Below are 25994 nucleotides of genomic sequence, written 5' to 3' on the forward strand. Positions count from 1 at the left end.
ATTATTATTATTATTATTAAATTAAATACCTTGTTTCCCCCCACCCCCCTCCTCCCTGGTCTCTCCCTAACTTCTAAGCTGTGTTTTTATTCCCACTGAGAGTGGCTTTTCCTTTCATGTTAAAAAGGTGAGCCATTCTAAAAGTGTCCTACAGCTCCATTGACTATACCTGTAAGGTAGCGTGGTTTAAGAGGGGAGTGTAAATAATTAACACAACAACATGGGCCCTGTTTCATTTGAATGAGTGGCTACTGGGAGCCTGGCTCTGCCCTGTCGCCGGCCTAGCCCCTCACCTCAGCAGGTCGCGGGTCAGCAGACAGGTCGACGGCCTCTTTTAATGCGTTGGCTCCCCTTTTTGTGTGTGTGTGTGTGTGCTTTAAAACCACGGATTACCATTTTTGGTGGAGCACCCTGTTTTTTCTTCTTCTTCTTTCTTTTTTCAGGCATTTGTTATTAATGAATCCAGAGCAGCGGCTGGATTTCGTTGGGTTTAAGCGAGGGGAAAAGATTTCAGATCGTTTAAAGGAGGCGCATTTTTTTAAAAGTCATATATCTGGACAATAAAAGAAAAGTTGACTTTAAAAAAAAAGAAAAAAAAGAAGATGTAATCTGAAGTTTTAATCAGAAGTTTTTGTGCGCAAAGTTTTTGTATTTCCAAAAAGTGGCAATTACGCAAAGAAGCCACCGACGAGTTTACAGCAAAAACTTTTCTAGACATCTCGACTTTCAGATTAAGGATTAAGTGTGTATTATGCACAACATACACTCACAGTTTTAAGGAAAAGTAAGACGAATCGTGATTCATGTAAGGAGACTAACAGACAAAGATCTTAGGAAAATCGTGAACAATGTTTGCATCATCCTGTTTGACAAAAATCTATCATCCTTTAACCACAGTAGAAAAGTAAACCAGCGTGCAAAAAATAAAATAAAATAAAATTACAGTAGCCTCCTGCCACAACAAGCCAACACTTTGACAGTTTTCATGGATTCTTTTCGCTGCAGCCTCTTTGTCCTATAAAGTATAAGCAACACATACCTGCCATTCCCCCATTTTGCCCATAATTGACATTCTTTGTCCTCTGTTGCCTTTGGTGGATTTGGTTGTTTTTTTTGTTTTTGTTTTTTTTTCGTTTTTTTTTTTTTTCCCTGAGCCGCTCCGATACCGTGTCTATCTCATTGAGCCTCAGGTCCCAAAGTAAACCTTTTCCCTTTTTTTACATAGACCCGATCACCTCACCTGGCCATAAAAAAAGGAAAAGGAGAAACCTTGCAGGCCCACCTGGTGACGCATGCGCACTGATGCGGGTGTGGAACAGCTTCAAATCTGAGGATGGCGAGGAATGAGCGCTGGATCAGTCAGAGGAAGGCAGAAAACAATGACAAATTTGCCTTTGAAAAGACACAGTTAGCATATATATTTATACTATTTTATACTTCTGACAACTGGGCGTCACTCTAATAAAAACTTTCTAGAGACGCCCCTGTTAATTTGATGGTACCTAATTTGGAGTGAGTACATGTAAAGTAAAAGTGTTAAATATCAAAACTTTGATATGAGGCAAAATTGAGACAAAAAAAAAAAAAGCTGAAGAGAAAATAACATGACGTCAGTTAGCCTTCCACTGCCTGTTTTATCTGATTTGCTTTTGGTGTAAAACATGAATTCTCTCTGCAAATGAAACTGTGTCAATTTAAAAAGAAGAAAGGGGGAAAAAAAAATAAAACTTGAAGGTTAACTGCCAGCGTCATTACTTCAACACGCGGGAAAGAAAAAAAAAAGCCCCGTTATTGTGAGGGTCATTATTTATTTATCCGCTGTTTATTTCTAATACTTATGTGAAGCCCGCGGGCCAAGAGCGAATGATCTTTCCCTCTCAGACTTTCACGCACACGCATGCAACACACACACTCACTCACTCACACACACACACACACACACACACACACACACACACACACACACACACACACACACACACACACACACACACACACACACACACACACACACACACACAAATAGCAGAGGAACGCGTGCGCTCTCATAGGTGCTGATGGTCAAAGGTTTTAAGTCCCAAGCACCTTTTTTGTGTTTTAAACCCACTTTTGTTTTCCTTAGATATCCTAAAGAAGGGTCCTGATGACCCTCCCTATGCTCCAAACATATACATTAAACACACTGATGTTGATGTCAGTATTGGAACAGTTTTCAGAAATTAACGCAGCATTATTATTATTATTATTATTATTATTATTATTATTATTATTATTATTATTATTATTATTATTATTATCAATTTGCTTTTCTAAAGTTCGTGATGGAACTGCTGTTTTTTTCTTATTTATTTTAAACCTTTCTACACTTTTTTTTTTTTCTTTTGTAGTTGCATAATTCCGCGTGGAGTCTATCTATAGATTTTTCTGGTGTTAATATTTAAAACAAAATGTTTGACTTCAAAGGCGAACACGTTTTAACTACACACACACACACACACACACACACACACACACACACACGCATAGACACACACACACACATTACCTGCAGCTATATAGCGCAGACCTGGACAAAGGAGAAGAGGGGGCGGGCGGGGTGTGGGGGGAATAGAGAGGGAAAGGGGGGAAAGGGAGGTAGTGATCGGATCAGAAATATTGTTTGGGGGTCTGCGCAGGAGAGGAGTAACTTTTGAAGAGGAGCCGTCAGAGGGTTGGCTCCTCTTAAAAGTGGAGCGGGGTCCCGTTTGAATATCCAGCCTGCATGTGTATGGGGCCTGGCTCCGGGCACCTCCACACAGCAGGCAGCGGCCCTCCGGGGAGGTCTTACAACGTGAGCTCTGGTTAACACTGGTTGGCAATATAAACAAATAAATAAATAAATAATAATAATAATATTATTATTATTATTATCAATTAATTGATTTATTTAAAAATGGTACCTTTGTTATTATTGCTTATTTCAATTTATTTTTTGCTTGTTTGTTTGTTTTAACTCCCCTCATTCATTTCCATTTGTCAAACATTAGAACTGGTTTCCTTTGCTTTTGGATATGATCATAAATAACACATTCGTGGATCTTATGAATCTTCTTCGTCTTCCGGTGAACAGCAGTGACAATCACGCCAACAGCTCCATGGTTCAAATGCCTTGTGTAATTAGCTGTAATTCTCTTCTCTCTCTCTTTTTTTTCCCCTTTTTTGCAATAGGACGCATAGTTGAGGGTTGGAAATTCAACTGTATTCTAGCGCCACCTTTCTTTTGCGACGGAACACAACACGACAAATGCAGGTTCCTGGAACCCAGTTGGATTGATTCTGTGCACTAAGAACGATTGAAGTAATATTAATGAATTAATCCGTAAATCACCTTTGACCTTAATTTGGTGTAGATGAGTACCAAATATAAACCTGGTTCAAATGATGTCTTAGTTCGTTTTCATAAACACTCAATAAAAAAGAAGAATTTGACTGGTAGCCTTCCACACTTGCCTGTTGCACAATTGGAAAAAAAAAAAATTTATTTACTTATTTATTTATTTAAACTCTAAACAGCCATTCGGAATTAACATAAAAAAGAGCAACCTTAAATTAAACACGCTTATGATCTAAACCGGATCATAGTTCTAAAATAATCCTGTGGTGCCCCCTTTTGGCCACTAAAAGTATGACGTTTTTGGTTTGACACTGCAACGGAAGAGTTGTAATAGTTTTTAGAAGATCAGGACCGAATTAGAGGTGTTGAAGAAGTTTGAGAACAACTAGACTGTTACTCGATGGACCAATGTCCACTTTTCAGATCAAGATGATTTCATTTCAATTTCAAATACACCGCTAAGAGGAGGAGCGTAGAGGCAGCTAATCTATTTTCTTCTTTTTCTTTTCTGAAATACTGAATGTTAGGTTTTCAAAGGACTTCAACCACAATGACTTAAACAGGTTCCGTATATAATTCCGTTTGTAATAAATCTAAATACCACGAATTTAATATGAAATACGTGATTGAATAAGTAACAGACTATTAGCTGTAAAGTTATTATTTATTTATTTAATTAATTTATTTTTATTTTTATTATTTTTATTATTATTATTTATTTATTTATTTTTTTTGCTGGATCTTGAAGTGTTTGAGGATTATACCGCCACATCCTTTTTTTTTTCTGCAGAGCTACGCCTACATTTCCCATCTGCCACCAAACTAGGTTCAGGCTTTGTGCGCCACCTTAATCTGTGTTCGGGGGAGAACAAGCTACCGGTGGTGGAGACAGAGGACAAACAAGGAGCAAGGTTGGATGTCCTTTTAGAGGTTCTTTTGAACTTTATTTAATTTTTTTCTCTTGCGACACTGACACATTCTGCCATTGAAAGCCATGTTTTGTCTGTAGAGTTTAGCATTACTCTCTGCGTGTTTGCAATCCCAGCCAAAGCTACGGGACTCTGCTCTGCGCTGCATGTTTGTCTTATCTTTTAAGCCAAACGCGCTTACTTAAGACATGTGCCCATCTGTGTAATGAGATCTGGTGAGTGTCTTATACAGCAACATTTCGTCAACATTTCTCAGACGGCTCATAATGTTGCCATACGTTCTGTTGGGCTACTTAGTTTTTAGCAACAGCTCCTTGTCACATGAGGAGAAAGGCAGCTTCTTAAATAATGGCTCTGCATGCGTGAGTATGTAATAATCGGGTCAAAACAGAGGGCTTAATTGCGCTAATTGAATGTTTGTAGCGTTTAAGTGTTTGCTGTCTCACTAACTCTGCTGGTTTTCTGTGACAGGCATCCAACATGTCTGTGGACTGGATAGGATACGGATACGCCACTCTAGTGGCGTCTGGAGGAGTCGTTGGTTACGTGAAAGCAGGTGAGAAATGTTTCCTGTTCTACTGGGATCACTGTACCTGTCCGTTCACTTTCGTGAATATTGTGCTGTGCACAGTTCATCTTGGACGACATGTCGCGGATAACTTCTCAAAGGTACAATGTAAACAAATGAGGGATATCTATTAATTTGTAGGAAATTCGTTTGTTTCGTGTCTGTTATCTTGGTTTCCTTATTGGCAGATAGATGGTGGATGTTTGTATTTATGTAAAAGCCCTTCAAAACCAAGATTATTCACAAATGTCTGTCATATTAAATTACATGACCAGAATTTACATTTTATCATATTTCCATTTTGCTGAATAAAATATTTCTATTTGTCCTAAATAAATTATCTAAAAACATATTCTCCATAAGTGTAATTATTGTGATATTCTCGATTTTACCTTTAAAATGATTGTCCTCCCATTAAAAAAAAAAAAGTCTTGAGTAATTAGTGTCGGATGTTTGCTTCCTCAATATTCTTCTCTCTCTCTCTCTCACACAGGCAGTGTTCCCTCACTGGCTGCTGGCCTGCTCTTTGGGGGACTAGCAGGTTTTGGAGCCTACCAGATCTCCAACGACCCGAATAATGTTTGGGTGTCTCTTGGTATGTCAAATATGTTGACACACACAGTGGCATAACATTGGTTTAGGAACAACTCAGAACTAGGGGTTCAGTTCAATGTCTAGTTTTAAAATTCAGGTAGTTGGTAAAAAGAAAATCAAAGAAATTCAAAACATAAAAAAAACTGAAATTGCTTTCTTGTGGATAAATACGTTTGAACAAGGTTATAAACCTTTCTCGTGACTCAGTTCACTAACCATCTCTTCCAATATTGCAGCTACATCAGGAGCTTTGTCCGCCCTCATGGGGAAGAGATTCTATGCGTCGAGGAAGTTCATGCCAGCTGGTTTGATGGCAGGAGCAAGGTTTGTTCTCGATCAAATCTCTATTAGTGCATCAAACTCCAGAAAGGATATTCGCAGAGTGGGTAAAATGAAAAAAAAAAAAGAAAAAGAAAAACAACTGTGGATTTGGTGGTTTTTGAGTGTTCTTCGTATTTTTTAGCTAACTTGAAGTCATTTTGTTTTTGTTTGAAGCGTTTTTGATGTGATCATCTCGTTTCAGCCTGCTGATGGTGGGGAAGCTTAGTTTGACGTTGCTCCAGAAACCGACAGCGTCCTCATGAGGCTAAAGCTCTTCAAGAACAGTCTTCAGCTTCTGTCTGGTCATGTTATGGAGCATCCTCTCAGAATTTGACATCCTGTGTTACTCTGGTCAAAAATGTTTGATGATAAAATTTATAATTTGTACAGAAATGCATGTTTTGTCTTTCTTTTTTTTATATATAAATACACCTTGAACATCTATATGTTTATTAGTATAAAATAAATACAAAATGTTACATTTTTCTTTTTTCATTGCATGATACAAAGAGTCCAAGAGTTGCTCTACAGTATCATGAGAATCCTTCACAACTGTTACCTAAACACAAAAAAACAGAACTTAGCTTTGCAGACTTCTTGACAAACGGTTATTTACAACAAAATCAAAAGTTTTTTTAAAAAAAAGGTACATCTCTCTAATGCATTCAAATACTTAAAATATGCAAGCATTAACAATTGGGCTTGCTCATACTGGATCCCTAAATAATACTTTGAGACTCCCTAGCAGTATTGGCAAACATGTACAAGCTGGTCGGTTCACCACATATTGGTGTGACGTGTTTATCCTGCGTGGTTGATGAGTTAGGTGGCAAAAACTGCTCAGCATTTATATTTGTTATCAAAGACAAATATAAGGACAAATATAACCCAAGGACAGCAGACGGTCGTTGCGCCCTGTTTCCTTGGATTATCGGTTTCCGCCGTACTTGGACGTCCAGTCGACCCGGCCGTGAACTGGCTGCACCGCAGGAGCTCTGCTCAGGAGATTACCAGACGTCTTCCCCAATGCCGAAAAGCTGCTGCCCTTCACCTGAGTCCTGTCTGCCCGCCTCTTCCAGCCCTCGAAATCTGAAGGGAACCAGCAGATTGTTGTGTTTCTACTTCCAATTTACAACAAGCAACATATACGCATACGTATTTGACGCATTAGAATATTACTGGAAAGTTTAGTTAACTCAATTTTACACATTGTATAGAGCATCTACACATAGACTAACGTGTCTAAGCCTTTATTCCTGTTAATTATGAGGACTTTTTTTTTGCTTATGAAAACATTTAAGATTGGAATATTACATATGACAAAAACATTTATTATACATTAATGTGGGCTTAATGAAAAGTATGCTTATTACCTGCTGAAAGGTTACTTTCAATAGCTACTTTTAAGCTAATAAGCCTCATCAGGATGCATATAATATTTTATGGAGTATAACTGTTAAAAAAAAAAATCAGAGTAGGTATATAAAATTTAAAAATATAGAAATTTACGACTAAAATATTCAATGACTTAATCAGCCAATTAATTTTTTTTTTTTTTTAAAAACACCAGGATTAGCTACAAAATGAGTACCTTCATTAGTTTCACTCAGTGAAGAGTTGGAAATGGGCTTGAGTTTTGTAGATTTGGTCTTTTCTTTTTTATGATCAGGAGAAGAATTAGAAGAAAGATTGACTGAAGTAAAGAAATAAGAGAAAAAGGTTGAATAACTTTTGAAAGAGAGGTGCAAAGTAACAGGCTAGAAAAAGAGAACAGTGTCACTGACAAAGAAGCAAGCTTGAATCAAACAGGTGTGGAAGGCTTTTACCATCTGACAACAAATGACCGATGAAATTCTTACTCGAGTGCTGGCCAGCCAAAGGGGCGAGCTGGATTCTCTGTCCCACCGTCCCAACCTCTTTCTTCTGGAAAGAAGGGATGTAGCCGCTGGAGAGGTTGTACTTGGTGCTCACAAAGTTCCCTTTAAGAAACAAAAGACGCATTTTAAGAGCGTGTATTTTGTCTGTGTAGATCGATGAATACAGACTCAACTAGCCTAGACTAGAATAAAACAGATTGATGAACAATAAATGAATAAAAATGTAATATACAAACAAATACTGAAATCGCAGCTGTACGAGTTACATTTATGTGAGTCTCGGTTTGAATGACTTAGGTTGGATTTGCCACAACTCTGGCTATTTAATCACGCTTTCCCTAAATTGCATATAACTTTTGCACATTAATGGAATTCAAATTTGAAATGCGTCTGAATTTGTATCACTATTTTTAACTTATAAGTAATTTAATAGAAGTACCTTTAGACAGATCAATTTTCTCCAATATTCTTTCTTTGACAACAGTTTTCTCTGGGGTGCTATCCACCGATTTAGTGGCATTCTCTTCTAATCACACAGCAAAATGGAAGAGTGGAAGAAGTGATGCAGGCAGTAGGAAAGAAAGAAGAAAAAAAGATTTAGGGTAACAAAGTTGTGAAAGAAGGAACGCTTTGAAATAACAGTAAAACAAAGACAGGTGAAGAAAAAAATGAAAAGAGAGGTGGTCATTTAAGAAGCACTTGATCTTTAACAGTCAGACGGATTCTCATGAATAAGTAACGAAAGGAAAGGACAAGGTGAAAGAAAGGCAGGCAAAGTAAAGGGGGGTAGATATTATGTGGCTGCTTACACTACAGACCCTAAAAAGGTAGGCATTAAGATCCCTAACACTTCTGGAGCCCTGAACCCAAAGCTTGAGTGGTGTGACACTGCAGCTGCTAACAAGCATTACAACTGTAGCTGAGCAACAGGACATTGTAGTTTTTTTTTTATTTGTTAATGTAAACATAACTTTATAACTTTTGTTTCTAAAAAAAAAATACATTTACTACACTTTGGAGTCACAAAAGGAAAAACTTGCACACCAAAACTGAGAAGTACAAAGGCTAAAAATGTAACTTGTGAATGTAAGAGATGAATAGAAATGTGACTATTTCTCCTTTTCAAACAGCATTATTACATGTATCTACATGTTAAAGTAATCTCAGAGTCTGGAAAACACCATGTAGCATTTCTGCATTAGCCATTAGCTGTCGTTACCTGCGTTAGCTCTGGTGACGGCTAACCCTCCTCCAATAGGGCAAAGTGGTTTATTTACAGCGTTCGAGGAGCTCTCCCACAGGTCCCGCAATGTCATTGCACCCAACTCCTTCTCTCCAGAGGAAGTCTGACTCTTGCCAATTAAACCTTAAAACAACAAATATTTTACATAGCATTGATAATGACAAGCAGGTTTAGGTGATGGGTGGATGTATGGACTGATAAATGTGTTAAAGTACTGCATATGTCACAAAAATACTTATTTAATATTTGACAATTTTTGTTTGATGAATTGTGCTCCTATTGGCCACAAAGAAGGCTGTCCATTTGTCTTACCTGGTAGGTAGCGAGACTGGCCAAGATAGTGCTGCCTTGCAGCTGATCCAGGAAGATTATAATCCGCTTGGCCAACTTTAACATTGCTGGGAATTTTTGTAACTGTGCTGAATGAATATAGAGGTTTTTGCTCTTTGGGCCTGCAAACAAATTCAAATATTAATTAAAAAAAAAAAAAAAAAAAGTTTTTTTTTTGTTTTGTTTTTTCTAAATAAGCTGCATTGTTACAATTTTATCAACTGTACAAAGATGTGCTTCATAACTGGAATTTGCCACACGTTTAACACATTGCAGCGCTTACTGTGAGCAGTGCTCTTGTTTCCTATCCCCCTCTGCAGTCCCCAGGGTGGGTTTCTTGGAGTTGGAGGCGGCGGTCTCCGATTGGTCGGATTCGTCCCAGCTGTCTGATGCCTTGGATACTGCCTGACCCCAGCGACGACGACCACTCTTCAGCAGTCCCATCCCGCTGCTGCCCACAGCATTTTCACTGCCCATTGATGCTGCCTTCTGATAAAAAAAAATAAAAAAAAGGGTATTACGTTTTGATCCATACAGAGGTGTTAAAGAATCGTATTAGACTACTCACTGCGTGGCTGATGCCTTCGGTTTTACTGTCAACCTGAGGCATTGGGATCTGCTGAAGAGGCTGATGCTGCAAATAGTTTCTTGGAGATGCGGAAACTTTGGAGTCTGACGATGACTGCTGGGGATCTGTCTTTGACTCAGAGAGCTGCTTCTGAACCATCGGACGAGCTTGGACCTTCTTCGCCTCTTGGCTCTGAGGACGAGGCCCCAACACCTGGCCTACTTGGAAGTAAGGGTACCGCAAGGCCTTGCCAGGCAGAGACCAGAACCGGTAAAATATGTTAGACTGTTACTACCAATACAAAATTTCAAAGCATGAACACTGGACTGAGGCGTCATAAAAGGCTTTACGTCAGAACTTTAGTTTCGCCTACCTGTACAGCGGTGGGCCTTTTCTTAGGGTCCCACTGCAGAAAGTCCTGCATCAGTGCAATAGCCTCCTTGCTGGCATTTGGAATAAGGGTCTTCAAGTTGGTCGGCACACATTGGGGGAAGCGAAAATTCATGGCAGATGCCAGTTGGTATCCCTCTGGCCAATCCATCTAATTGTAAAGATAATCAAATCATGACGTGCAAAAAAAAAAAAACAAAAAAAAAAAACCCTTGCCTATCAAATTTTGTCTTTTTTAAGGCATTTCTAAAAGGGCATTTAACTGTTTTGTTACGTAAAATATAAATTAATTCTATATTTTTGTACTTCCTCAAACCCAGGGGTTTGCAACCAGCAATTTTGGTGTCGCAATTAAGAGCCACTCTGGCTCTTAATAACTGGATAAAATGATAAAGGACCGCCCCACCCTTTTAAATATAGATATTAGGGCTGAACAATGCTATCTTAAAACGTCTTCATAGTAACACCAATAAAATAGTAATAACTTTACTGGAGCAGCTAAATGAAAGGCTTGATTTAGGGCAGTCTTTTCCACCTCTTTCCGTCCAGAAATTCCTCACCTTTTTAACGGTGCCCAGAACTTGGCAGATCTTAAAGATCTCATCCACTTCACTATTTCCAGGAAAAAGAGGTCTAAGGGTGTAAAGCTCAGCCATGATGCAGCCCACAGCCCATAGATCAATAGGAGAACTGTAGGTAGACGACCTTAGCAACACCTCAGGAGCGCGGTACCTTGATGCAGACCAGAAATACCTCAATATAAAAGTTGATTTTAAATCAGCATACAATTTTTAAAAAAATGTAAGCTTTTTGGCAAAAAAAAAAACACAACGGCTTTGACATCATATTTCTCCAAATGCAGGAAATCTTTTTTTTTTTTTTTTTTTTTTACCATCTTGTTGAAACATAATCTGTGTAAGGAGGTTTGGAGCGGATCTCTCTGGCCAGTCCAAAGTCGGCTATTTTAACCAGTTCTGGACCCATGCACAGCAGGTTCTCTGGTTTCATGTCTCGATGGAAGAAACCTGGAAGAAATTATAACTCAGAGTTTATAATCAGGCAGCAAGATAATGATGAAAATATGACAGAAAATATTTTGAATCCACTCTCTGATCAGCTGAAAAATAAAATAATTAACTCCCCGCTTAGAAAAGATTACTACGTTTCACTTTCATTCCTGCACTACATAAATTCACTGTGTGTCAGCTGGGCTTTAAATGTAAGAAAATATCTGCAAAATCCAGTTTTTATTTTCGTGTTCTGGGCCAAAGCAGACAATCTTTTCATCCACTGACCTCCAGTCTTTTGAGCTCAACTCGCTTTTGATTAAATATTCAATTACAATCAAACATCACAAATTTACCTGAAAATATTTCATTCCCTCCACATTTCTAGCAAAATTCGAGTTCAGAAGGTTCTGTATTGTAGGAAACTGAAAAATCTCTCCCATATTTAGATAATGGAATCACCTGTTTGTAAATCAATCAAATATAGCCAAAGGGGTGAAAGTGTTTAATGGCCTCAAAAGATATATTTTGCTGTATGTCTCTATAAATTTTATTCAAGGGAAAGCCTGGGCATACCTAGTGGCTATACCTAATAACGCCAGTGTATTTGCATATGCAATGCATTCCTTCTCATGAGTCATGGTGACAAGATTGTTTACATGAAATATATCAAACCTAAAAAGCAAAAGGTTATGTTACTTTTTTCCAAAAGAGAAAAATGACAAAGCCCCTTACCATGCTTATGCACAAAAGCCAACCCAGACAGCACTTGAAACATGATGTTCCTAATTTCATTCTCTGAGAACATCTTATTCTCTCTAACAGCACATCAAAGAGAAAGAAAAGAGAAGAAAGGAAATCAAAGAAAAAGTGTTAAGAAAAGAGAAGTCTGGAAAGGTACATGCATTTTGGATGGAGAGATGCTTGGATGTTTGTAGTGCTTTTATGCAATCATTTTTTGCAACCCTTGAGCTTTTGTTGGATAATTTGTCACATTACAACCCAAAATTTCAAAGTATCTTTTGTACTTTCTGTCATGTATGGACATAACATTGTACATATTTCTGAAGTGTAAGAATATTATATGTGGCTTTGGACATAATTTTTTTTTTTTTTTTACATACAAGTGAATACTTTGTTAAACCAATTTTTGAGGCAGTTCTTTATGCGTTTGAAACATTTAGGTAGTGATGGTCCCTCTTTGTAAATCCGCTAAAACTCAAATTTGATGAATAACAACTTTGCATCATATTCTGAACTGGGTTTAGGTTAGGACTTTAACTGAGTCACTCTATTAGAACTACCATTACTATTACAAACCGATCCACAGTAAATGTGGTTGAGTGGCTCTACAGAAAGTATATTTACACATTCGTGCTTTTGTATGAAATATTTTTCTTTCCTATTTGTGATGTTGTGATGATGTCATCTAGTTAAAGCAATTAATACCTAAAGATAAAAAGTGAGAGCATCCATGCATCCTTTCATCGCATAGAAACAGAACAGATCAGAGAGTTAGACAAATGTTTCCATCAGGCAAGTTATGGAGGGTTCACATACTGCAAGAATTTGATGCACTTAAAACAATCCAGCTATTGTTCTTTGGAAAAATCACTTAATGCAGTGTCACAATTTTCCTCTGGAATTTAGATTTGAAAATAATGCCAATACTTTCACACTGAATCTTGCAGAATGAAGCCGCTCTCACAAGATCTGAAAGCATGACCCCAGCACGGTACACCTACCGTGCTTGTGAATAAATGACAGGCCTTGCAAAATCTGAAAGCTTATGTTTCTTATCACTGACTCAGGAAACAATTTTCTTCTGTAAACATACAAATTGACATTTCATTTTGAGGGGCAGGCAGACAATAGATCATCACAAATATAGTTCTCTTGTAGAGCAATGTTTAGTGACTATTCTCTTTTATTATAAAACACTAGGAACAGATTCTCTTGTCTATGTTTTGTATTTATTGGAAAGACCCAACTGTGCTCTGCAAGCATACACACTGGGGCGTTTCCTAACTGGCATAAACATCAAGGCCTCTAGAGATGAGTCTCTCAAGTCTGAGGGCTGTTGATGTTTTTTTTTACAATGCACTAGGAAATGGAAATATGTGACCATAGTTCCATGAGTTAAAATATTCCTAAGGAAACATGGACAACAAACACCCAATAGTAATAATACTTGTCCAGGATTTCCCCCAGAAAACTTGCTAAGGCCGGTTCTCAGGGCGCTACGGCGGTCATCCAGCCATCCACCGTGATTTTGAGTAAAAAAAAAATGTTGACAGGAAATTTTAAAATATCGTTTGACAGTTATGCATTTATGAAAGACCGGTAGACTAATACATAAACATCAACTATAAAGTCTTAAAAAAGGTAATCATTAAAAAAAAATAATAATAATAAATTAACAATGCTAAGCCTGGTGGGGGCATAAGTAAAGCCTGGTGGCCCGCCAAGCTTATTATACACTGAGGGAAACCCTGTTGTCTAAAACATTTTAAGATACGTTTTTGTGATCCAGATATTTCTGATGCTGTAATATAAATAAAATAAGTACACAGACTGTGTTCTTCCTCTTCTTACCTGTCCTTCATCAGCTGATACAGGTTTTCTTTCATGTACTCAAAAACAAAGTAGAGGTGATCATTTTCTCTGATAACCTCCTTTAGTTTCACCACATTCGCATGGTTCAATTTCTTCAAAGACTGCAGAGAGAGAGAGAGAGACAATGTTAAAGACAAAAAAAATACACACACACTATAAAGCTTGAAAAATCATGCTTATTTATGTACATTAACAACAAATTGACAATTCTGTAAGATGGATGCACCGTTCTTAGACGATGCAATGTCAATTTTGTGGTGAAATTTGCTGGTTTTGCAAACTTATCACCTTTTAGTACGGATTTCTGAAGATGTCGATTTCTCTTAAAGAGCTGTAATTAACAGCACTGAATGAATTTAATAAACATGCACGTCTCCACAGAAAACATGTTTCGCTTTAGAAATCGCTTTGTCCACGCTTTTTCTCTGACTTCATCTTTAATCGGCAGACTGACACCAAAGCTCCTGTCAAACCGCTTCGGTGACACATGGTTCTTGATCAAGTGTGTCGCATTTCTTGCATCTCAAAGCAACCTATTTGAATTCATTCGCTGGGTTTCAGTGATACCAGTGACCATACCTTGACTTCCCTTAGATTCATACATTCTTCCCATGAGTAGAACTTTCTCTTCATCCTAGGAAAGACGGGAAATAAACAAAAACAATGAGATGTGCAGTAAAAGAAATGATTTTATCTTGAACATGCAACACTGCACTATTATTATCTGTACAGTAATAGCACTATGTCTTTTGTGTCACTCTATAAATAATTCAGTCCTTTTGACCTATCTTAAGTTCCAGCTTACATTATTCCAAGAACAAAGCTTCAAGGGTCCAAGATTTTACAGCCACAGTGACTCTTCTTGCTGTGAAACATTCCTTTTTTTTCACATTTGGACTTCACCAATTAATTTGCCAGTGTTATTATGAGCGTGCCAGCTGGCTCTGGTTTATCCTCTCAAATCAACAATATTTCTCCCGCCCTCCGGTATTACATAAGAGCTAAAGAGTGAGCACAAATCCTTTTCTCCTCATCTGCTCCACAATATCAGGAACCTGACACGCCCCACCCTCTACTTTCACTGCCTTTCGCCGTCACCACATGTATTATCTTGCATGGTAACCAAACGATCAACAAGTGAACCCATCTCCCGGGTTTCTCGTCTATTATTGAACACCGTGGCCGCATGTCAGACAAAGAAATGTAGGCTACTGGTTTGTTTGCACTATTGATCGCAAGAAAGCTGAAATAGACAAATTACCCCAGGGCCTAATTCTATAGTTTCATATTACATCTGTTAACAATGACCGCTTGAGAATATCACAGATATTTCATATAACAAAAGCTCCACTTTAAAGATTTGGTTGTAACTGGATTTATTTTTCTATTTAATTTGTAACACTTTGTGCTGAATTTCTGAGATTATACAGAAAACATAGCAAAGCAGTAATGTTTGGAAATATTTCTGGTCTCGAAAAATGTAGGTCACCATATTTTGCTATTATAAAAGCAAAAGGAGGGCATCTCATTACTCTTATTAAGGTAATGGTGATCTAAAACAACAGTAAATAAAGTATAAGTGAAGCATCTGCAAAGAAACCGGCTGCAGGCTCTACCTGTAGGCAAACAGAAACATATAAAAGACTATACACTATAAAAGACCACAGGACAGAAAAGTATAATGTTCTGCACAATTAAAATTATGTGTTGCTGCTGTACAAGTGTCAAATATCAAAATAAAAACATTACAGATAACATCAAGATTGCAATTATCTCATTTTACCATCAATATCAACAACTGTTGCTCGTCTGTTTTCAGATAAAAGCAATTAGAGCATGTTATATGTCTTGTTTTGAATTTTTGTGTGCATTCCTGCAGTTAAAATAATCACTGTCGAAAAAATATTGATATGTGAATGTGTCATATTATTAATCTGTCTAAATATTATTCTATTCTAACTTCTGAATTTTTGCATTAGATAACCATTTCTAAGGGTTTAACAAGAAAAAGATGAAATCCCTACCTCTTGATAGCCACGAGTTCTCCAGACTCGTTGCTTCTCCCCATCAGCACGCTGCCATAGGTGCCGTCACCCAGCTGCTTCAGGGTGGTGTAGCGATTCATCTTCTCTTAAAATTGTTTCATCAGCGTCTCGGTTCTCTTTAGGTGTTAGGCGAGCAGCTCTGATATAGCAGTTCAAATTACTCCCCCGTTTTCTTCACTTGACCTAATGTTTGGTCTGACCTCCAAAAGATTTCACTTCTTCTATTCCAAAATGAAAAATCTTCAACCAGAGAAAATGTTCCACATCTACTGAGTCAGGAGTTTAAAGGTCTTCTTGTAGTTGCTTGTCCATGAATACAGGAAGCGTACCTTGGTGATGTAGTCAAGTCTGTAGTAAAGGTCTTCTTGTAGTTGCTTGTCAAGCATCTGAAAATAAAAAAAAAGAAGAAGAAAAAGAATTCCATTAGCAACATGTCAATTGTAAATGGAACATTATTTATAAACTCCTAATCACCTTCCACAATCTCAGAAATCTGAATTATAAGAGAGACGGGATAAAGATGATGCTCTGATCACTTCTTGTTTTTTTGCCTGGATGAGGAGGATCAGGTGTGCAGCACTTTAGTCGTGTAGGAAGCTGTGACATGATCACCCCGGGGTGATGACACAACCAGCCCCGGAGGGATTAGTCCATGGGAGATGCAAATAGGTTGTTACATCACCAACACGCTTACCGGCATCCACAACATCCCCCAAGCTCCCTGCCTGGCAGAAGGATTTGATCGACGCCATGGGGCATAGTGATCACGCTGTTTGGCTGTTATGTTGAGGAAAATCCCCCACCCTAAAGGTTCCTTCAGAATTACACGGACAACAACTACAGAGCCCTTACAATAAACCTCATTTTCCCTTTGAAGCTTGCTCCACAGTTCCAAAAATTAATTATGTTATTACAAAATAGTTGCTTTTATTTAAAAATAGTAACAGACTGTTGTTGAAATAATATGTTGAGGCTTGTAGTTTATAATTGTTATCAACAACATTTACGTATTATTTTGACTTAGATTCGTAGACTTCAGAACAAAAGCAAAACAGAATAATCTTTGACTTATCATAAAAATGTGATTTATCCGGATATAACTCACAAAAATTAAACGTGTATCCTGGCTAAAATAATCAGGCATGCTGAAAAATAAATTATCAACACTTATTTATTGTTGTTGTTTTTCTAACAGTTGCCAAGCTACAAAGAATACTGTATGTATACAAAAGAAAAAAGTCCCAAAGTACTTATGGTCAGTCTTTCAAGGAAATAAATAAAATGTTTCTTAACATACTTTTCCATTAAAAATACACATATAACTATATAAATGTATATGTTTATCATATAACAAAGGCACCTGAAGGTCAAGAAATAAAAAAAAATCTATAGCTTTTAGTGTATTTGTTTTTGTGGGAGAATCACTGTCTAATATACACTACAGGTGTTTCACAAAATTTCACTAGAATAAACACAATGAATAGCAGTCGTGTGCTGGTTACACAATAAAATTGATTTAATTAATTATATGCAAAATTTATTTAATTATAAAACTCCCTAGTATAGTGACTCATTTCCAAAATTAAGAATAATTTGTGCAGCTCATCAGGAATTAAATGCATCTTTCTTCAAGTTATTATTATAGGCACTCTCTCGAAACAAATTCCAGCTCTATCCAGGTCGCATTGAGACAATGAGCAGCCAAAGGAGAATAAAGGCCAGAGGTCTGCTGGTCTGCAATCTGCTGGGGAGGGATTAAAGGGAATTAAGAGGTACCTAGACCACATGACATTCTGAAGCTAATCAAGGTCAGCGACACTCAGATACTAACCTGACCGCATAATGGCGGGAGAAAACTACTTCATGTGATCATGCTCAGTTAAATAAATAATATTAACGTTATTTATCAGAACTTAGTCAAATTCAGTAACCATGCCTTCCTGAAAAACCGACACGTCAAACAAATAAGCTGGCCTTCTTTAGACAGTTTTGTCAGGCAACTATACACAATTCACAGTGACCGCTAGGAATTGCTATGAATAGCGGTCAAAATTAGTTTCTGGCATGTCCGTTTCTAACAGCTCACTTTCTCCATTGCTTCTTATCAGTAAGCGGTGACTCCCTGTAGTTTTTCCTCTGTGTGTTTTTTAAACTCACCAGTCGCTCGTTTCCGCAGCCGTTGTCTGGCTCCGCTGATAGCTCCTGATAAACTGGACGAAGTATCTGTATCACAGCTCACACGATAAACTGTGTGCGTGCATGTGTCCGCCAGACTCCTTTCCATGGAAACGTACACACAAACGCGACCCCTTTGTTCGGCTACCAGGTGACAAGAGGCGCAATGCTTTGTGGGGAATGTTGTCCTTCAAGGAGGGACCGGTGGTGTGTGACTGATAAAATTAACATTTATGTTGACATTTCATGTGTATTTTTTATTTAACCTGACGAAGATGTATTTTTAAACAAATATGTCTTAGATTATGCTGGAGATAGGCACCAGCCCCCTTCATAACCTTTGAACGACATGTTAGATACCATTAACTAGCTTTAGCCCATTTCCATTTTTAATTTCATTTTGACACCCTCCAACAACCCCTCTTAAAAAACTGCTTCGAGAACGAAGAGGAAGCGAATAGTTTTCCTAGCACTAAATACACGCCTAAATGATAGGAAAAATTGACTTATTAAGAGATTTACATCATGTGAAAGCAGTACAGATTTTGCACCAGTAGATGGCGCAGCATGATTTACTTTTCAGTTTACAAGAGAACCAACAACACTACGAACTTCAGTTATATTGACTCTTTAAAAAAAAAAAAAAAAAAATGTCATAACCATATTGGGGCCTGCCCATAGCAATGCATAGGGAGAGCAGTGATGCATTGCATGGCAGGCAGCTATTGTTCTACACCCAATAGAATGTCTCTTTATTATTATAGATTATTTATTTTTCTTCCGTCACCGTTAATGCGGCTCGTACCGCTGCGTGCCCACCCACAAAAGTGGTATCAAATCGTGCGGCTCGATGCCGAGAAGGGAGTTGTTATTTTTTATTGGGGATCCGAGTTACGACGGCGACGTAAAAAGCGAAAAACGAGCGAAATTTCCAACTGCCGAAACGCAGAGTGTTACGGAGCCCCCCAGGGACATGGGGAATTTTTTTTCTTTTGCGTTCACTCGCAAAACTTTTGCGAGCGAACGCAAAAGAAAAAAAACACGTTTTATTATTATAAAACACAGCAAACTAATGGTGGTAGAGGGCCGCACTGGGTTAACTCGGGGAATCTCATCTGTCCGTCTATCAATTAACTCCTAACCTCTTCTTTGTTCTGTCACAATTATCCATTTTTTAAATTTTTATTATCATGCTCCAAACTTTGCGAGGACTGACCAACCAGCTCACCCGCTTCCTCATACACACACAGCCAGCAGCGTCACCTTCCCATTCATATTTGATGACGTCACTCCCACGTCGACACGCACACCACCAGGTGTCAAAGCCGCTGCTCCTGTCATATCAATAATTACTTATTTCATTCATATTGCTCTTATATAGCCTCAGTGAAAACGTGTTTATTATTATTAACGCTTTGGTGCAAAAAAACTGATTGAAAATCGATTTATTTACTGCATGTTTATGTCTGTTAAGACTCAGATGGAACGGCACAGAAAGCAGCCCTTTAAACCATTCAGACACGAACACAATAGAGACACAATCAGATGACTTATTACACTGCGATAATAACTCAATAGTCCGTGGAAAAACCTTATAAGCTTGTATTAAAGCAGAAAGTACGGCGGCCACCGTATAAAAGGCTTACAGTATCAATTATGCCGCATGAACTGATCAGTAGATTATTGCGAGGGAACGCAAAAGTTTTAAGAGGGAACGCAAAACCTTTTGCGAGGGAACGCAAAAGTTTTGCGAGAACGCAAAAGAAAAAAAATTCCCCATGTCCCCTGGGGGGCTCCTTAGAGTGTAACTGACATCAACTGCCGCTTTTTTAGAGTGAGAAACGGAGTGGAATTTTGACCCCAAAATAATTTTCAAATCGCTCTCATGGCCGCAAAACTTGTACTAGTGGTATGAAAGTTGGTCATGATATCGCACCGAATCCCTGCTCTGGTAAAATGTTTTCGAAATTTCTCTAGGGCTGACGGTTTTCTGTCAAGGTGCTTCAGAGTGAAATCAAGTGACAGGGTAACCTCAGGCACTCAACCATTCATTTTCAGACTTTTCTGAAAAATTTCTGAGCTCAGCGCACACCATTTTTCTCTCATCGCTGCTATTTCTGTGAATGAGCTACAGATATGAATCGCGATACTATCAGAGACGACAAATGCTTCAAACAATATGTGGATTGGCCTTACGGATCCTGAACGGGAAGCAGTTGTTCGGACTGCTTTTTTCATTAAAATTGACTGGTGTCTCATAAAGATAGAAATCCTTCTCCAGCTTTCTGTCTCACACACACAGCAGTTGACTGAGGACCAATCGCTATAGCAACAGAATAGAGAGAAAGGCAGAGCTGCTGGTTTTGACTACAAAGGGTGCGTTCACACTGCAGGCTGAAGTGACTCAATTCCGATTTTTTTTGAGTAATGCGACCTGTATCCAATCTTTTCATGGCAGTGTGAACAGCACAAGTCGGATTCTTTTTCGAATGTGACCCATATCCGATACGTATCCGATTCAAATGCAACCTAACGTCCAGGTCGCATTCATCCAAACTGAACGTCACTGATTCTCAACAAATCTCACTATTCTGCGTCCTGATATGCGCAAGTGGGAAGAAAAACAACAACCATGACGAATTATATGAGGATTAAGTTGTTAATATGTTGCTCCGGCCGGACAACAACTTCAAATATGTAAGCTAAGCTCCACTGTTAGCCTCCATGTTTACTTCCACAAACACTGAGCACTTCTTCTTTTTATGACGGTTGGCAGAACACTGAGAACGCTGACGCTATGGCGCCCTCTACTGCGCATGCGGGACACTTTCAGGTCGTTTGCCCGTTCAGACTGCAGAACACATACAGGTCGCATTTATTGGCAGTGTGAACGGCCCCGGCAAAAAAATCGGAATTGCCAAAAAATCGGAATTGGGTCACTTAAGCCTGTAGTGTGAACGCACCTTACCAAGGCCGAGAAAGAGTCACACGCTGTTAGACAAAGGGCCCATAGTAAAGAGTTACATTTTTGATTCTGTTAGACACCAAGGTCCATTTCTCATGAGAAACAGAAACTTATCAGGCCACAGAGACATGGTGTGATTTCAGGGAGTGTCTTCAGTCCATATAATCAGCTACCCTCCTCTTTCTCCTCAGACGCTGCACAGACTTTTTTAGAAACTCTTCTCGGATGTAATGATAAAGCGTCTCCTTTCAGCGATGGAAGTTAATAAAATAAGTAAAGTCTGAATACTTTTCTTGGCTGATTTTATGCTCCGTGTGTCAATACAAATTATGATGGGTGCGTTCACACTGCAGCCTGAAGTGACCCAATTCCGATTTTTTTGACATAATGCAACCTGTATCCGATCTTTTCATGGCAGTGTGAACAGCACACTGTCGTTTAAGCACACCCGTTGCCGTGGCAACCGCCTGCGCTACACAAGCCGACCAGAGATTACGTTAAAAACATAACATTCAGTCCGTTATGATATTAGGATTTCAGACTTGATATTTATTTTGCGATCATTAATAAGCGCTCCCTGAACACAGCGGAGGTTGATTAGTTAATTTCAGTTTCCTTCTCTGGAAGTTATTTTGGTAATGGAACCGAAACGCACATAATTGCGCAACACCTTGTTGAAACAATTACTGAGATTATTATTTTTGTTGGGTCATTAATTTGAACACGTTTTGTTGATTTTTTTTATGTTGTTATGTAATAAAGTTATGAATGTTTTAATAAGGAGTCAGAGGAAGACGTGCTGGTCTGAACGTCATGACGTCGTTCAGTTTGTCACCTAACTCAAAACCTCCCTTGATATTGCACCCCTACTCTAGCAAAGCACGAGCAGTTCAGAAACAATATAAAATGAAAAAAAGCTATTTATTAACTGATTAAGTCGTGTTTTAGAAAAACTAATTAGTCACGGCGGATTAGTGGCCGCTGCTCCTGTGTATCTCAGAGAGACTGATTAACCTGACCGTTATTTTTTTGGACTGGGAGGAAACCGGAGCACCCGGAGAAAACCCACACATGCACCTGGGCCCGGAAATTGAACCCAGGACCTTCTTGGTACAAGACAACAGCTCTAACAACTGCACCACTGTGCAGCCCCTAACAATTGAACCCTTTTTGTTTGAATTGACCAAAAAATTGTGCAAATTAGAAGTACATCACAGGTTGACAGTCTGTCTCAGGGCAACACAGACAGACAAGACAGCCAGCCGTACACACACACACACACACACACACACACACACACACACACACACACACACACACACACACACACACACACACACACACACACCTGGGGAGAATTTATACAGACCAATTAACCTGACAGGCTTCTTTTTTCTTTTTTTTTTTTTACTGTGGGAGGAAGCCGGAGCACCCGGAGAGAACCCATACATGCACAGGGAGAACATGAAACTCCATGCAGAAAAACACCGGCCTGGGAATAAAACCCATGACCTTCTTGCTGCAAGGCAACATACCAACTGTGCCGCTATGCAGCCTCTTACATTGTAATCCTTTTTGTTTGAACTGACCAAAAAATTTAGCAAATTGGAATTACATAAGTAACAGTTCACCAATCTGTCTCAGGGCAACACAGTAAACCCCAACGTACATTTATATTATAGGCTTGCATACAAATAAGAAAATTATTTATAGGGACTTGAAAGTCTTGCTTATAGAGGTCCAGAAATGTCTGATGAGGCTGGGTTTCTGTTTTTTTTTTACTATTTTCTCTTTGAAAATAGAAATGAATGCCTCATCTACCACTGAATTGTTTAAATCCAACAGTAAGAGAATATCTTTTTTTGAGCAGCCTATTTTTTTGGAGACTTCTCTCAATATTTTTTTGCTGAGACTGTTCAGTTTACTTTGAATGTCCTTTAGATCTTGCACCTTGACCTCAGCACAGATTTTCTCAGACAGCCTCTCTGTGATTTGTTGGAGGTGTTTGTACTTGCAGATTATCCTTGATTTTGTTATGGCCTTCGTAACGATTGCATTAACAAGCAGCATGATGGATGACTGCTGCTCCTCCTTTTCTGCGTCTGAACTCACTGGCAGCGGTTCAGCAAGCTTTGTGGTAACCACTGACTCCTGCTCTGCATCAACTAACTGTCTCCCTTTTGAGTGGGTTGATTCCTCCGAAATGAAGTTTTCCACTGATGAAACTGTTGTTTCTTCATGTCCTGGTGCTGGTGAAACTCTCTCGCAATGTTCTTTGCTTTCATTTAGAAGGTTCTTCTTCATTTCGACTCCAGCTGCTTTGTTCTTTTGTTGTGCTATGGGAAGAGGCACAACTGAAGCCTCTTCATCTCTAGACCCTCGGATTTCAGTTGGCGCCTCTTCCATTATCACAACCGAAGCCTCTTCATCTCTAGACCCTCGGATTTCAGTTGGTGCCTCTTCCATTATCACAACCGAAGCCTCTTCATCTCTAGACCCTCGGATTTCAGTTGGTGCCTCTTCCATTATCACAACCGAAGCCTCTTCATCTCTAGACCCTCGGATTTCAGTTGGCGCCTCTTCCATTATCACAACCGAAGCCTCTTCATTTCTAGACCCTCGGTTTTCAGTTGGTGGAAGAGCATCCAATGAATTATCTGGGATCTCTAAATGGTGTTGGTCAGAGATTGACTTTTTCACTTCCCTGACCATTGGCAGCATGTCAAAGATGAAGTCTTCCATCATTTCCAGACGTGACTCCTTTTCCTTAAGTACAAGATGAGTTGCCTTTGTCAGATCTGAAAACTCTTTAGAAATAAATTCATCCACCATCTTTATATCTGATTCCCTCTCTTTAGAGATCAAATCATTTGCATTAGTGACCTTTGAAAGTTCCTCCAAAATGAATTCATCCACCATCTTCAAGTCTGATTCCTGATTTTCAGAAACAAGATTTCTGTCACACGTCTCATCTGTTTCCTCCTCAGAGTCTAATTTCTCAAGGCATTTCTCATGACACTTCTTAGCTTTTTGGGTTCCTCTATTTTGTGGAGTGTTGGTGGTGTCTTTCTCCACAGCTTGGAAATTACCAACATCCGAGCTGGCACCTGGGTGGTCTTTTCTCCGTTGCTGGTATTCAGCAATTTTTTGTTCTGTCTCACTATTTTCTTGCAAGTAAATCATTAACAATTCCTCTATCAGCCGGAGTGCATGTGGAAAGATGGAATCCCCTGCCTCCGACCAAGACAAGTGGCGGACCACAGACGTTACTGGATCATGTGTAGAGCAGACAGATCTCAACGATTCTTTGACATATTTAATGAATAACTCATTGAAACTGTCAAAGCTCATGGGATGAATCTTCCCCGTAATCGCAAAGATGTCCTCAAATGTTGTTAGCAGCACATTGCCCAAGATTGTGTCCACATCTTGGGATTTCATGCCCTCTTTAGGGATATTGCAGAGAATGAAGGTGCAACATTTATCCACTAATATTAATAACAGATTCTTCAAGCTGGACTTTGTGTCGCAATCAGGTTTCCCCTTGGCCAAATCCAACATCTGATCCAATGAAATGGACCAAAGAAAGTCTTCAATCATCGGTGCGATCATGTCCCCGGTAAGAGCCGGGAAGGCAAGAGGCTTTGGATTCTTTAAGTGGCTCATAGCTTCTTGGATTTGCAATGGAAAGTAAAACAAAATTTCGCTTAAATCACAAACTATCTCAGTCTCTCAACAAACTCCAGCTGTCTCTCACAAAGAAAGTGGCAGAAGGAAAGAATTGTTGCTCGGAATACTCAGAAAGCTCTGTGATGTCATAAAGGGCCAGATTCCATCCAAGCAAGTTGCGTCAGCTCAGCAACCGTTGCTAGGTGTCACCAGCTGTGTGCAGCTGGGAGAAATAATGTTTAATTTAAAGGGGGGAAAGTGAAAGTTTACATGTTTTAGAGGCTCTGAGGCTGAGAAGGACTCCTCCACTCACTGAATACTTCCACTCTTTCCATGATGTAGCGCAAAAAATTATTTAAGTGCTTGACTGAGACACGACTGACACACAGAAGCAGTAAACACAAGCAGGATTGTTTTCAGATTACTTCAATAACCGAACTTACTACAAACGATCTTAAAAACACAGAAAATGGATCATTTGCGCAGCCGCGGCACCGCGATTCTGCGTAAATGCGGCTGCAAAGTGTCTTTTATCAGGTGGGTTTTTCCTCACAGAGTGGCTGTGATTGGTGGAGGGGAAAAGTCTTTTTTATCCAGACACTTCAGTATCCAAACTGCTTAGTTAGGGTGCGTTCACACTGCAGCCTGAAGTGACTCAATTCCGATTTTTTGGCAATTCCGATTTTTTTGCCGGGGCCGTTCACACTGCCAGTAAATGCGACCTCAGGGTTTCCCCCAGAAAACTTGCTAAGCCCGGTGGTCGGGGCGTCGAGTCGGTCCACTTTCTCTGAAATGTGAATCATGAACTTCTTGTCGTTTTGATGTTTCTGAACTAAATAAACTTTGTTTACTGGTCAGAATAGAGAGCTGTGCAGATCATTACCAACTTAAACTGTGATCTCTACAGAAGCAGAAACTCTCAGCCTTCAACGAAAGCACCAGTCAGATCCACTTTTCTTTCAAAAAATTATCACGTTTCAACCACACTTATTATCTTTCATGTGCCTTACTTAACTATGAACCATTTACTTTAAAAAAAAGTTATAAAATTCAAAACAAAAACAGAATTTTCCTCCACTTTTCAATTTTCTCTAATGTGTTTTTTTAATCAACTTAAAATTGTAGTAAAGCTGAACTGATAATATGCAGTGGTTGCATAAAACAACGTAATGATCAATTTGTGAATGAATATGCAAACGACAGCTCAGTGTGGCTACACCGCCTAAAAACCTTCTGAATTATGTCACAACTTCATGACAGCACAGTGCTTCCCATACACGGAGGGGGGAAAAAATCACAGCAGTCTCTAAGTCCATTGAACAAT

The 25994-nt window shown here is 38.9% G+C and overlaps 4 protein-coding genes across 11 annotated transcripts; 1 reads left to right on the forward strand and 3 right to left on the reverse strand.

Moving 5' to 3' along the window:
• Positions 1–4154: 4154 nt before the first annotated feature.
• Positions 4155–6178, forward strand: tmem14ca (transmembrane protein 14Ca). Of its 5 annotated transcripts, none has more exons than XM_088001300.1 (5): positions 4155–4284; positions 4774–4858; positions 5364–5465; positions 5701–5788; positions 5988–6178. In XM_088001300.1, exons 2-5 carry the CDS (start codon positions 4783–4785, stop codon positions 6046–6048), a joined length of 327 nt encoding a protein of 108 aa, XP_087857426.1. In that variant the 5' UTR covers positions 4155–4284; positions 4774–4782; the 3' UTR covers positions 6049–6178. The 5 variants fall into 5 exon arrangements, with proteins under 5 accessions (XP_087857426.1, XP_087857427.1, XP_087857429.1 ...); XM_088001301.1 differs by having other exon boundaries at positions 4197–4303; XM_088001303.1 differs by lacking the exon at positions 4155–4284 and adding an exon at positions 4362–4517.
• Positions 6179–6218: 40 nt separating this feature from the next.
• mak (male germ cell-associated kinase) lies at positions 6219–18216 on the reverse strand. Of its 4 annotated transcripts, XM_088001297.1 has the most exons (16): positions 18019–18216; positions 15841–16247; positions 14396–14450; positions 13796–13917; positions 11936–12018; positions 11086–11218; positions 10754–10925; positions 10177–10344; positions 9804–10049; positions 9519–9724; positions 9218–9357; positions 8882–9028; positions 8102–8188; positions 7645–7764; positions 7377–7478; positions 6219–6874 (listed from the first exon to the last, which is right to left on the reverse strand). In XM_088001297.1, exons 2-16 carry the CDS (start codon positions 15939–15941, stop codon positions 6714–6716), a joined length of 2043 nt encoding a protein of 680 aa, XP_087857423.1. In that variant the 5' UTR covers positions 15942–16247; positions 18019–18216; the 3' UTR covers positions 6219–6713. The 4 variants fall into 4 exon arrangements, with proteins under 4 accessions (XP_087857423.1, XP_087857420.1, XP_087857421.1 ...); XM_088001294.1 differs by lacking the exons at positions 8102–8188; positions 11936–12018 and adding an exon at positions 12946–13025 and having other exon boundaries at positions 18019–18210; XM_088001295.1 differs by lacking the exons at positions 7377–7478; positions 8102–8188; positions 11936–12018 and adding an exon at positions 12946–13025 and having other exon boundaries at positions 18019–18205.
• Positions 18217–22057: 3841 nt separating this feature from the next.
• On the reverse strand, positions 22058–23920 carry LOC148153352 (uncharacterized). The gene has a single exon (XM_088001634.1). It carries the CDS (start codon positions 23918–23920, stop codon positions 22709–22711), a length of 1212 nt encoding a protein of 403 aa, XP_087857760.1. The 3' UTR covers positions 22058–22708.
• A 2-nt stretch (positions 23921–23922) lies between these two features.
• On the reverse strand, positions 23923–24667 carry LOC148153353 (uncharacterized). Its single transcript, XM_088001635.1, has 2 exons — positions 24021–24667; positions 23923–23935 (listed from the first exon to the last, which is right to left on the reverse strand). Exons 1-2 carry the CDS (start codon positions 24665–24667, stop codon positions 23923–23925), a joined length of 660 nt encoding a protein of 219 aa, XP_087857761.1.
• Positions 24668–25994: the final 1327 nt, after the last annotated feature.

Source organism: Poecilia mexicana, unplaced genomic scaffold (assembly GCF_051168715.1).
Source record: "Poecilia mexicana isolate PSO_F unplaced genomic scaffold, ASM5116871v1 scaffold_20, whole genome shotgun sequence".
Lineage (NCBI taxonomy): Eukaryota > Metazoa > Chordata > Actinopteri > Cyprinodontiformes > Poeciliidae > Poecilia > Poecilia mexicana.

Bases quoted from the DNA above. Each gene is read 5' to 3' on its own strand.
- LOC148153352 (XM_088001634.1), bottom strand. From the start codon at position 23,920: ATGGTGGATGAATTCATTTTGGAGGAACTTTCAAAGGTCACTAATGCA.
- tmem14ca (XM_088001300.1), top strand. From the start codon at position 4,783: ATGTCTGTGGACTGGATAGGATACGGATACGCCACTCTAGTGGCGTCT. The intron at 4,859-5,363 runs GTGAGAAATGTT...TCTCTCACACAG, and splicing joins CGTTGGTTACGTGAAAGCAG to GCAGTGTTCCCTCACTGGCT. The intron at 5,789-5,987 runs GTTTGTTCTCGA...ATCTCGTTTCAG, and splicing joins GGTTTGATGGCAGGAGCAAG to CCTGCTGATGGTGGGGAAGC.
- LOC148153353 (XM_088001635.1), bottom strand. From the start codon at position 24,667: ATGAGCCACTTAAAGAATCCAAAGCCTCTTGCCTTCCCGGCTCTTACC.
- mak (XM_088001297.1), bottom strand. From the start codon at position 15,941: ATGAATCGCTACACCACCCTGAAGCAGCTGGGTGACGGCACCTATGGC. The intron at 9,358-9,518 runs GTAAGCGCTGCA...ATTTGTTTGCAG, and splicing joins AAACAAGAGCACTGCTCACA to GCCCAAAGAGCAAAAACCTC. The intron at 8,189-8,881 runs GTAACGACAGCT...CTGTGTGATTAG, and splicing joins CGTCACCAGAGCTAACGCAG to AAGAGAATGCCACTAAATCG.